The 12,832-nt window shown below is 38.3% G+C and overlaps 1 protein-coding gene across 2 annotated transcripts in view; it reads left to right on the forward strand.

Annotated features, from left to right (window-relative positions):
• The window catches only part of LOC306857802 (1-phosphatidylinositol 4,5-bisphosphate phosphodiesterase epsilon-1-like), an 88,666-nt gene that overhangs the window by 74,294 nt on the left and 1,540 nt on the right, over nt 1–12,832 (forward strand). The window contains exons 23-32 of one of the 2 annotated variants that reach the window (XM_079397966.1): nt 997–1,128; nt 2,212–2,505; nt 5,520–5,683; nt 5,763–6,024; nt 6,765–6,883; nt 7,860–7,988; nt 8,340–8,531; nt 9,327–9,488; nt 9,568–9,780; nt 11,468–11,700. In XM_079397966.1, the coding sequence (XP_079254092.1) occupies nt 997–1,128; nt 2,212–2,505; nt 5,520–5,683; nt 5,763–6,024; nt 6,765–6,883; nt 7,860–7,988; nt 8,340–8,531; nt 9,327–9,488; nt 9,568–9,780; nt 11,468–11,653 (1,853 nt within the window). In that variant the 3' untranslated portion in view covers nt 11,654–11,700. The remainder of the gene's footprint in view (nt 1–996; nt 1,129–2,211; nt 2,506–5,519; nt 5,684–5,762; nt 6,025–6,764; nt 6,884–7,859; nt 7,989–8,339; nt 8,532–9,326; nt 9,489–9,567; nt 9,781–11,467; nt 11,701–12,832) is intronic. The other variant, XM_079397967.1, reaches the window with a different exon arrangement.

A 12,832-nucleotide genomic window follows, 5' to 3' on the forward strand; every position in this document is an offset into this window, starting at 1 on the left:
ATACAAGCACAATCACAAAAGTTTGTAGCTCACTCCACCTCTGCGACACACAAATAGTGATATTTGGCCGAAAAATAAATTTTTGATTTTGGCTAAATAATTTCAGTTCATTTAGTGCACATAATATGCTGTTTTCAGTTGATGCATGACCAGAACGTCACTAAACTGTATTTATAGCATGCTTCCCATCCAATAATCACAATAACCTTCTCTACATAAACATCAGAAGGTCTTGAAAGAAACAACAACTGAAATCTGTCATGTCTCATTAATAACTGTAAAGATGTAAATAAAAGAGGTTGCAAATATACATTACATTTATCTGGAAAGCCATCCAATGTCCGTAGCAAGCTATTATTACAGACATAGTGTCATTGTTTATATTTCAGCAATGAATTGCAGTATAATATAAAAATTGCAAATGTTTTTATACAAGTCAGTTTTTGAGTGTTGATCGTTGAATATTATTGACTAATTCATTAATTAAAAAAATATTATATATATATAATATATATAAAAAATGTATTTCAGTGCATCACTAAATATGATTTTTGTGTGGTTTTCTTATAAACTGATTGATTTGTGCATGCAATCCACAACTGACTGAAAAAGATCCAGTGTGTTGACTAGTGAAACTTCAATAGATGCAACCTCTTAATCATGGACGACTACACTGTGTTGAGAAAGCATATGTAGCCTCTCAGGCTTCATTCTAAGTAGCAACACATTTCAACTACATTTTAAGTTTATAATAAGCAACACTTCATCTATTGCATATTTGTGCTACAAGGCTAATGTAAACTGCTGAAGAATTTTCTGAATTTGATAGAAAGGGTGGGCAAATTAGATTCAGGTGTTTGGCTCTACTGGAAACTGTAATAGTCCCAGAGGCGAGTCTTGAACAAACAAACAGTATCAAGCTCTTGAGTTCTAGAGGAGCATATACCCTGCAGCCGTGACCTTACATATGTGTTTGTTTGTGTGCGTGGGAACTAGGCCTCTCCACCCTCTCCCCATCAGTCTCTGGAAGGGGAAAAGACAGAAAAAGCCGGAAATCCATCTTTGGCAGCGCTCCTGCTCGCGGAAGCCCCGGGGAGCCCGTGACGTTGGTCCGAGCTCCAGGGAAAGGTACGGCCGCCTTGGTTTTGCACGGAACTGTGCACAGGGCACACAGGAAATAGAACACCCACTTAGAGCACCCATGGGAAAAGGGCTCTCAAGTTTTCCATTATACTCAAGTCCCTCGAAAGCACATAAAAATGCCTTTCTGCAGAATATTTCCAGTGACTGACTGTATGAGAAAACAAGCATTTGCTTTTTGAGGAGAAGCACATTTGGAGGGCAAGTACTTCTTTAAATTGATAACTTCCTGCCATCTTAACAGAAGTTTATCTATTTTTTAATCAGTTTATTTTTATTAAAGGGACAGTTCTTTGCTATTTTTTCTGTACAACACCAAAGAAGAAAAATTGAAAAATGCGCTGGTTCTTCTTTTCCATGCATTTGCAATCAATGGAAAATTATAAGCTTAAATCCTATAGGTCATGTTTATGGTTATGTTGCTTTAAGCAGCTTGAAAGCCTCAGTCCCAAGGGGTGTCAAAAGACCCTTTTTACTTTGGCACATTACTGTGTGTTAAAATCTTACAGATAAATCCTTACCTGACGGAAAAGAATACCGTATACCAACCTGAGAACCATTTTCTCTGATAATATTTCACCAATCATCTCTTTTGTGTTTTCCAGTAGCTGTTTAGAATCAGAACTAGCAATGCCAGATTAACGAATGAATCAGTGTTTTGATCAAATCAGTCAGCCGGGTTGGACAGTTCACTCACATGCTGAAAAAATGTAAAATGAGAAGAGTTGGATGAGGTGGATATTTGCCTACAGTTGCTGTAAGAAACAAAACTTGCTAATGCCTTATATGGTTAGTGATGAAGCAGCACTTTATTGGACGTATAGCATATGAATGTCTTGTACTGCAAGGCCAATTTATAAAAAATATATCCATAACAGTATCCAAAAAATATCAAAATACAGGGGCTCCCAGAACTGCGCGAAGTGATAAAAAGCCTCACATAAGATATTTAACTATCTCATACTGCTTAGTCTCACGTTTAAACAGTTTCTCTGAAAGAAATGTTTAGGTCCTTTCCACTTGTTGCAATATCAACTTAATATCAAATCAGCATTCTTGTTTCGTCTGCAGCCAGTCTGGAGGGCATTCGTATGAACTGGGAGGAACAAACATCACTAATGCTGAGCCCGAGCACCTCTCTCAGCTCCATCATCCGCACACCCAAATGCTACCACATCTCCTCGGTCAACGAGAACGCTGCAAAGCGTCTGTATCGCCGCTATTCCCAGAAACTCATCCAGCACACCAGCTGCCAGCTGCTCCGCACGTACCCTGCAGCCACACGCATCGACTCCGCCAACCCCAATCCTCTCATCTTCTGGCTGCACGGAATCCAGCTGGTTGCCCTCAACTATCAGACCGATGGTAAAGAGCATGATCTCCTGCTCAGGACAGGAATTAAACCAGTGTAAATGATAGTGCTAGACTGATATATTGAACATGCTGATCAGTCAGGCCATTTTTATAGTGCGTTTTCCTGAAGTTGTTGGACTAGCGGAACAGAAAACATCCAAAATACACTTTTAAGGGTTTATTTTATTGGACTTTATCTACCTTATTCAACATTTGAAGTCAATCAAAAAAGTTCATCAAAGTTGTCCTAAGACAAGGACGGATATTGTTTTGGTTTTAGGACAACTTTGATGAAAGGTTTTGATCCACTTCATATGTTGGCTACTGTATTTGTGTCATTTCCGATAATTTTTTTTAAAGGCTGTTCTCTCAAAATGATTGCACTGGTCCAGAAATCTCCACTTCAGCAGCACTTACATAGACTTACTTACCAGACTTCACAGTTTTGTTCCTATCTATATTAGGGGTGACCCCGAACAGTCGACGATTCGATGCTTCGATAGGAGGAGCCTGATTCGACTCCCAATCTCAGTCAAATATTTGCAGGGTGTTATGATCATGCCATTTTGGCTATATGAGGGTGCTCAAATGTCTGATTTCACATAGAACTACCGGTTTTCTCCCAATAAGTTAATATACAGCCTATTAAGACGATGCTATAAATAAGAATCTGAAAAGAAGGAAGCTTTAAACGTGCGTGAATAAATCCAACCACCCCTATAGATTTAAGTTTCACTTTCCATAATTCGTGACAGACAGAGGAGCATCTTGGCAGCAGGGATTTAAATCTTGAACAAGACTCAAATTGACACAGGCAGAGTGCAGACTGGATTTTGTTCGATCAGGTAGGGTAAAAGTGAGTTCAAAACATTTCAGCCGGTTTATAGATATATTTCTCGTATAAGACGCATTTGGTTGAGTTGTGCTCAGGCCCGGCACCAGAGGGTTAGTGTTAGGTTTGCCCCCCCCACAGACATCCCTGCGCCCCCCACTCCGGACCAAGGGGGACGGTTGGACTTTAGTTTAGCGTGTATAATAATCTAACTCATAGTGTAAAATAGTCTAACTGATTGCTTTTAGATGGAAAAACTTCCCATAACTCCTGGTCTAGGATCTGTTTTCTTCGTAATAATAGCATAACGAAATAGACTTGGCAAACAATCAAGTGTATCTTCTGCTTTGGAAAGCGTCAATTGATTTTACAATGCATTTTCGCAGAGGGGAGCAAAGTAGCCAATCACAGACATGTTTGTTGATTTCTGCAACGCAATGGCCAATCAGAGGTGCTAGGTTGGAATCCATGCACTCACCGCTTTTTGTCCAGCGCCGAGGCCTATCATGCTCGTAACTTCATTAACAAAAAAATGTTTCATTGTGTGGTCACATTCATTGGTTAAAACGGAACTTTGTAAGATCGTGATGAATGAGTGACTGTTTTTAATCAATTTAAAGGGAGCACTCTTTGCATGCTGTATACGATAATAAATTCAGAATTTAAATAAAACATGTTTTTCACTCTTGACAAGCGACCACGTACGACACAGAGATGGCTAACTACTACACTATATAGATCAATATAATAATTTCAGAAGCACAGAGTGATGTGATTTATTGTGAATTATTGTAAAGTGTTACCATTTTACTTGAAACCAACCGCACATAAAACATTATTTTTGTATCCGCCAGGTGTCCGTAATACATTTTCCCTGTGTGTTAACGTCAGTAATTATGACTGTTGAATCATGTCTGACTTGACTCTTGGTAATGTATCCCCCTGCCCCGCGGAACATGTGATTGGACTATCAGTCGACTATCGGCAAGATTCCAAAACTGCAATTCGACTGCAAATCCTTAGTCGGGGACACCCCTAATCTATATTTTTAAAAGATTTTCACAGAGGGGTTTGTTCATATCATTTGACTGATTTATATCACATTTATACGGAAGTTCTAAGCGGCCATGCATTATTATAATTTTTTTATCTATTATTTATAATAGTCTTGTTTTCTCATGATCACGACTTAATTTTCTAGTGATCACGACATAAGTTGTTTTGTCGTTATCACGACTTAATTTTCTCGTGATCTCGACATAACGAAAGTTGTTTTGTCGTTATCACGACTTAATTTTCTCGTGATCTCGACATAACGAAAGTTGTTTTGTCGTTATCACGACTTAATTTTCTCGTGATCTCGACATAACGAAAGTTGTTTTGTCGTTATCTGGACATAACGAAAGTTGTTGATCTCAACCTAAAAACAATTTTCTCACGACGTAATTGTAGCTATTGTGAGAAAATCAGGGTCGCAGTTGCAGACCCGACAGCCTCCTTCTCGAGTGTCCAACACTTATGTGTAAGTCGTCAATCACTGACAGACACAGAGCTAAAATGGCCGAGTATGAATATGCATGACAAGTATTCTATCATGGATCAATGTAGTCGGTCACACACACAACACCTTCAATATTTGGGATGGTACTTTTTTTATTTTTATTATTTCAGTTTGAGTGAGTCCCTAATCAAAGTAAAAGCGAATCCGATCATCCATGATGCTGCGATGATGCTGCTTCTATAGCATTTTCTCATGCCGAATACACAGATAAAATTAAGTCGAGATAACGACAAAACAACTTTCGTTATGTCGAGATCACGAGAAAATTTAGTCGTGATAACGACAAAACAACTCATGTCGTGATCACGAGAAAACAAGACAGAAAAATTATAATAATGCATGGCCGCTTAGAACTTCCTTACATTTATTCCTAAGAACATAGTGATTTTTTCCCCGTGGCTGTTAACCATATTTCTAATTTATGGTGTGATAAACAGAGATACCCGAAATCCCCTTTGTAAAAACCTTTGACTAATAAAATAAAACTAAATTTGTGCATATTTAATTAGATAATGCCTAATTTTCACGTTTTTAACAACATTTAAGAGAACTTCTTATAGTTTTTTTTTTTTTGCAATTCTTAATTAATCAGCATTAATCACTAATTGGATGTGGCTGGTTTTTCTCCTCCAGACCTGCCCATGCAGTTGAACGCAGCTCTATTCGAGGCTAATGATCACTGTGGTTATGTGCTGAAGCCTCCGGTCCTGTGGGAGAGGAGCTGCCCTCTCTATCAGCAATTTTACCCTCTGGATCGAGACCTGGAGAACATGACCCCCACGCTATACACTCTCACTGTAAGTATCCCACATTTGTTTAGTGTTAAAACTACTCCTAGCTAATCCAGCAGACATTCATTAATTAATGTGCGCACAGATTGTGTCGGGACAGAACGTGTGTCCGGGGAACTCGAACGGCAGTCCCTGTGTGGAAGTGGAGGTGTTGGGCATGCCGGCAGACAACTGCCATTTCCGCACCAAGCCCATTCACCGCAACACACTCAATCCCATGTGGAACGAGCACTTCCAGTTCCACGTGCACTTCGAGGATATGGCGTTTCTGCGCATCGCTGTCGTGGAGAACAACAGCTCACAGGTCACCGCTCAGCGGATACTGCCCCTCAAAACCCTCAAACCAGGTAAAGAGCATTGCGTGATTACTGCTGTACTGATTATTAATCAATCACTGCAGCATGCTTTATAGATGATCTTCAGTTCAAAAGTTTGAGGTCACCTAAGATTTTTTTAAAAGGTTTTTGAAAGACGTCTCTCATGCTCATGAAGGCTGCATTTACTTGATCGGAAGCAGTAAAAACAGTAATATTGTGAAATATTATCATTTAAAAGAAATGTTTTCTGTTTAAATATATTTCAAAGTGTTTCTGCTTAAACCTTGATTAATAATAAGAAATCAAATATATTATGGTTTCTGAAGGATCATGTGACACTGAAGACTGGAGTTATGATGCTGAAAATTCAGCTTTGACTGACAGGAAGAAATTCAACTTTAAAATATATTACAATAGTGATTTTATACTTTAAATAATTTGTTTTATACTGTAATACTATTTATTTCACAGTATTAGTGTTTTTACTGTATTGGTGAGCATAAGAGGCTTCATTAATATAAGTGTGTTTGTATATGCTTAATTGTTGCTTATATTCATATATATTATAAAATATACAACATTCATTATATTATAAAATATTTCTAAAAAAAATTTTTTTTTACTGTCAACAATTGTTGGATGATCATTTGTGCCTTCAGATTACTCCATTTGATAATTTACCCTATTGAATTCATTTTTTTCTGTTTCTGAATTTAATTGACATTAAAACATTGTCTGATATTTCGTTTGGTTTCTGTGAATTATTCCAGGCTACAGACACCTGCAGCTGAGGAACCTGCACAACGAGTCTCTGGAGATCTCTAGTCTGTTCATCTTCAGCCGCAGGACAGAGGAGAGCCCCACCGGAGGACCACTGCCTGCGTCTGTGGTGAGACCGCATTCATAACCCGCTCATAAAAAGTGGATGCTGCACACTGGTGGTGGTTGAGGAGAGAACCCCCCATGATTGTAAAGTGCTTTGGGTGTACAGCTATACACAATAAAGCGCTATATAAAAGCATCATTCATTCATTCATAAACCACACAGCTATCGGGATCTCAGGCAGATATTTGTTACATGTAGTACTAGTGGAACTAGACAGCAGAAATTAAAGTGTTTACATTCATGATTCCTCTGTATGTGCCTTACAGTCTCACAGGGGAGTGGCCAGCATTGAAAACATTGTGCGAATATTTCTGATGTTTTTAAAACTCTGGAATGTGCTGTATTCCTCTCCCTCGTTCCCTGTCATCCCAGTGTAGCCAAGTTTCATTAAAAACAGGAAATCATAAAGACATAGACATGCTACTGTATACAGAAGTGCCATGCCCGTTCAAACTGGAAAAATACTGAAAAAAATTATAATAATTAGTTCCAGGGGGAAATGAAGGTTTGTATCCATCTGTACACGGGGAAAAATGGCTTTGAGAACATTTTCTCTCAGAAATTACTGGTAAATGTCACAAATTATTTAAAAGAAACAGCAAGTAACAAATGTGTTTTGAAGTATAATGACCGAAATAATAATTTTTAACATGCAAATACACTGAAAAATGATATATTAGAGTACATTTTACAAGAAAATATTAAAAACAACAGGGTTTTTGTCTAAATGACTGTGGCAGTAGTAGTTTAACTCTGTTATACTTGTCAAGTGTATCTTCTCTTGCTGGTAAAATACAGTAGGTGCATGAGACTCCTGACTCTAAACACAATTTGATTGAATCATTTTATTTAGTTCAGCTGTCAGGACTTGTTTAATAGCTTTGAAACATTATTAATAATCTGCTCTTTTGTTTATTAGTCACATATTTTGGCATGTGAAAAAAAAGTGAACTCTGTTGTCGTTTTGTTGTCCTCTCAGCTGTTCAGCACGGAGGAAAGACGCATCGCCCAGCAGCACAAAGTGACAGTGCATGGAGTTCCAGGCCCTGAACCCTTCACCGTAATGGGTGTTGATGAATACACCACGGCCAAGCACCTCCTGGACTCTGTAAGTGTCATAGCCAAGCCAGTTTAGACAGGCTAGCACACACCAGAACACTGGTGCAATGAACCAAAGGACAGGGTGCAACTACTTTAGATGAAGCAGTGGCAGCACTCTGTGCGTGGTGCCATCAGGGATTCAGAGTTCTCTTGGAATTCTTGAAGTTGTTTTTACGAGTTCTGAAATTATGTTTCGGATTAACCCTGGAAGTTCATCCGGTTGCCAAACAGTCCTCCTCGTGGAGAATGATTGTCATCCGTTCTCTCGTTAGGAACAAGCAGTGTTTACTGGTCTGCTTCACATTTACATCATTCCTCAGCACATAAACACGTGTTTAAATGGTCTCTTTCTTACCAGTTGTTTCCGACTACCTCCTTCAACTACTTCCTGATGGAGGAGAAAATGCCTCTGTGCAAGGAGAAGAGCGAGTCGAAGAAAGCACCTCAGCAGCGTCCCCTAGCGAATGACGAGCGGCTCCTGAGAGTTACTCACAGCTGGCAGCCGGAGGAAGGATACGTGGGCAGAATATACCTGAAAACCAAGGAAGAGGTTTGTGCTTGCTTTCATTGAATTCAGTTTCTAAGGGTCAGCACTGTTATGCTGTATTGTTTCAATAGCTTTTGAAAGAGGAATAAACAACCACTGAAAAGGTTTGGGTTGGTAAGATTTTTTTTTTTTTAGCAGAAGCCTCTTATGCTCACCAAGGCTGCACTTATTTGACAATAGAAATGCAGTAACAACAGTTTACAATTTAAACAAACTATATTTATTTTAATATATTTTAAAATGTAATTTATTCCTGTGATGCAATGCATCATTACTCCAGTCTTCAGTGTCACATGATCCTTCAGAAATAATTCTAATATGCTGATTTGCTGCTCAAGACACATTTATTATTTTATGTTGAAAACAGTTTTTGCATAAACGACTTGATTATTAATAGGATATAAAGACTGACAAAATGTAAAGTAAACTTAAAAACTGTTAACTGGTTACCAATTAAAAGTGTTCCCAAGAAAACATTTTATTGGAAATATTTTGATTAAAGAAAATATGAAGAATCTATTAGTTTATTATGAGATATTCCAAGTTTTATGTCAGAAGCGCTCGTGTCCGAAACAACAACATTCATTCAGGTTATTCAAGATTCACCCCATGTTTAGGATACTAGGATTACAACGGACCCAAAAAACCCAGAATGATTTCCAATATCGTTGGACAACATAAACGTAACCCATAACAACAGTTACTCACACAGGCTTCATAAAAGATCCACACCCATTACTTTTGTTTATTCATCCAACATTTAATTGTTGATCTGTTGCTCCCCCTGCTGGCTGATAGCAGAGCATCAGTGAGAGGAATACGGTGCTGGAGGGGCTGGAGGAGGTGAGCAGCGGAGAGGAAGACACGTTCCTCGTGCAGGTTCATGATGTTTCTCCTGAGCAGCCTCACACTGTCATCAAAGCCCCGCGTTACAGCACCACCCAGGACATCATCCAGCAGGTCAGAAGATCACCGCTGCTTCACTCTCATCCCTGTCACGTTAATATCAGAATATCTAAGCCCCTGTGGTCTGTTGTAGACTCTGAGCAAAGCCAAGTACTCTCTGAGTATCCTGAGCAACCCTAACCCATGTGACTACGTCCTGATGGAGGAGGTCACTAAAGACGCGGCTGGAAAGAAATCCTCCTCGGCTAAACTGTGCCAGCGTGTGCTACAGGACCACGAGAGTGTGTTCCAGGCTCAGAGCCGCTGGAAGGGAGCTGGGAAGTTCATCCTCAAACTCAAGGAGCAGGTAAACACTTATTGATGTGACACTGAAGGCCTGTTCACAGCAAAAACTGCACAGCGAGATCTGAAAGTAATACATTACTTTTGCTTTTCAGTGAATGCATATTTATCCCCAAACTGAAGTAACACTATCATTCAAACTTTTGGGATCAGTATGATTTTTATTTTTATTTTTTCCAAAATCTGTTATGCTTGGCAAGGCTGCATTTATTTGATCAAATACACAGTGAACACAGTAATATTGAAATATTAATATTATTAATAGCTAGGGATGCTCAGATCGATCGGCCAGAGATCGGTATCGGCCGATAATCACATATGGCCGATCTCACGAGCCGATCTCAATTTGATGACGTCATCGAATATTTTGCCTCTCACGGTGTTTCTGTTGTTGTTAAAATAACCACGGCAGCTCTTGAACTTGGCGCCGGAGGGAGAGAGAAGCGCACAGAGCTGAAAGGGCTTGAATAAAGCACGTTTAGCTTTAGATAAAAATGAGGATATAGCGCTGAAAGTCAAGATATTTACCATAAACGACCCTGAGCGCTTGTTATGTGATCCGCTGCTCACTGTATGGTGCTGCTGTTACGGCTCGTGGTCCGGATGGATGCCGGGGTGCGGATGCATTTATAGAAGTATTTAAGGATAAAAGACTTAAGTTACTTTTGAAAATATTCACAACTCCTTTTCCTCGAGTCGAGTAAAGTCTGGAGTCATTTCAGGTCAAGTCAAGTCTAAAGGCTATAAAAATGTGACTCCAGTCCGAGTCACTAACTCGAGTGCCCATCTCTGCCTTGGGTTGCATCAGACACATTTTGTTTGCATTTATTTTTGTCTTCTATTAAGTATCCTGATATACATAATGTTATGCATAAACACAATTTTAAAGGAATATTAAAATGTTCACTGTATAAGGAATAATTTTTGTGATTATTTATATAACATTACTACATATGTTATATAAAGCTTGAAGCATCCGAATCGGTATCGGCCGATCACCATGACAAGAAATCAGTACTCGGTATCGGCTGCAAAGATCCTGATCGGAGCATCCCTAGTAATAGTGAAATATTACTACAACTTAAAAGAACTGTTTTCTATTTGAAAAACATGTAACTCCAGTCTTCAGTGTCACATGATCCTTCAGAAATCATTCTAATATGCTGATTTGCTGCTCAAAAACATTTCTGATTATTATCAAAGTTGAAAACAGTTGTGCTGATAAATATTTTCTTGGAATTTTTTTTTAGCCGCAAGACATGATTTTTTTAATGAATAGAACAACATTTATTTTAAATGTACTTTTTTTGTAACAAATATATTTATGATCAATTTATTGCATCCTTATTTATTTATTTTTTGTCTAAAACGTCTAATTGACTCCCCATTTTCGAATCATAGTTTACTGGGGGTTTTTTTTTCTTTCGTTACTCAAAAAGAGACATTTATACATCTTTATAAAATAAAATTGTAAATAATTTTTTAATTTATAAATTATTTAGAATTTTAGGATAAAAAAATGTATATAAAAAAATTAATGTTTCCTATAGACATGATTTTAGAAAAGCTGGAAAAGTCATAAACTTAAAAAAAAAATTATTTGAAGTTAATTTTTATATATAAACACTATAATAACTAATGACTGATTTCATTGTATTAATAGCATTTTTTCCCCCCGTGAACTCTTTCAGATCGCTCGTGAGGACAAGCGTAAGGGCATGTCTTTTGCCAGTGAGTTCCGGAAGCTGACGGGTCGGAGTCGGAGCTTGACTGTGAACACAAACACAAACGGGTCAGCGGCTCAGGAGTCGACACACAGTAAGGAAGAGAAGGCTGCATGTCCCAGCATGGTGCCTCTGTCAGAGGCCTCGGAGTGAAGGAACGCTCTGCAGTGTGTGTGTGCAGTGCATGGAGCTCTCACGAGGTACTAGACCCTAACACACAACAAACATTAGTATTACACTGTCAGTCTGAAATCTAACAGATTGCTTACTTGGACACATTCAACTGCTGTCCAGAAATGAAAATTTGATGAAAATGTACTCATCCATGCAATATGATTTTGTGAATTGGAACAGATTTGGAGAAATGTAGCATTACATCACTTGCTCACAAACAGATTCTCTGCAGTGAATGGGTGCCGTCAGAATGAGAGTCCAAACAGCTGACACAGCACTAACAAAACAATTCAACCAATAATCAAGGGGTACTGAAAGCTAGAGAGAAGAGATATGACTTTAGAGCAGACTGAAAGCAGAAATAGAGGGGGCTAGTCTGATATGAAGAGCTAGACTATTGTAGAGATTCGGGCTTTATACACAAATAGAAGAATTTTAAAATCAATTCTATATTTGATGGGTAGCCAGTGCAATGCCGATAAGATAGGGGTTACTTACTGGCTCATACTTGCGGGTACCAGAAAGAAGTCTAGCAGTTGCATTTTGCACTAGCTGTAGACGGGAGAGAGAAGACTGAGAAACACCGTAGTAAAGTGAATTGCAATAATCTAGGCAAGTTGTTACAATAGCATGGATCACCGTTTGGAAATTACTCTGTGATAAAAATGGTTTTACTTTAGAAAGTTGACGGAGATGATAAAAACATGATTTTACAACAGCGTTGATCTGTTTATCAAATTTTAAGTTATGATCAAATAGAACGCCCAGATTTCTAGTTTCAACACTGAGTTTCATACGGGGCCAGAGGGCCACAGTCAACATCACTTTCATTCGTCAACTGAACCTGAGGTCTGGAGTAATGATGCTGAAAATTCAGCTTTGCATCACAGGAATTAATTACATTTTGAAATATATTCAAACAGAAAACACTTATTTTAAATTATAACATTTCACAATATTACCGTTTTTACCGTATTTTTTATCAAATAAATGCAACCTTGCTCAGAGATTTTTTTAAGAAAATTTAAAAATCTTACCAAGTTACCATGTAATAAAAATATTGAAGACTTTTTTTTAATTAAGATTCAACGGTAATGAAACACTCTACAAACGCATTCCCTCTTTGTCAGAAATAAAATTCAGGCTCGTTGTGAATGT

The sequence above is a fragment of the Barbus barbus genome (genome assembly GCF_936440315.1).
Source record: "Barbus barbus genome assembly, chromosome: 38".
Classification (NCBI taxonomy): Eukaryota; Metazoa; Chordata; class Actinopteri; order Cypriniformes; family Cyprinidae; genus Barbus; species Barbus barbus.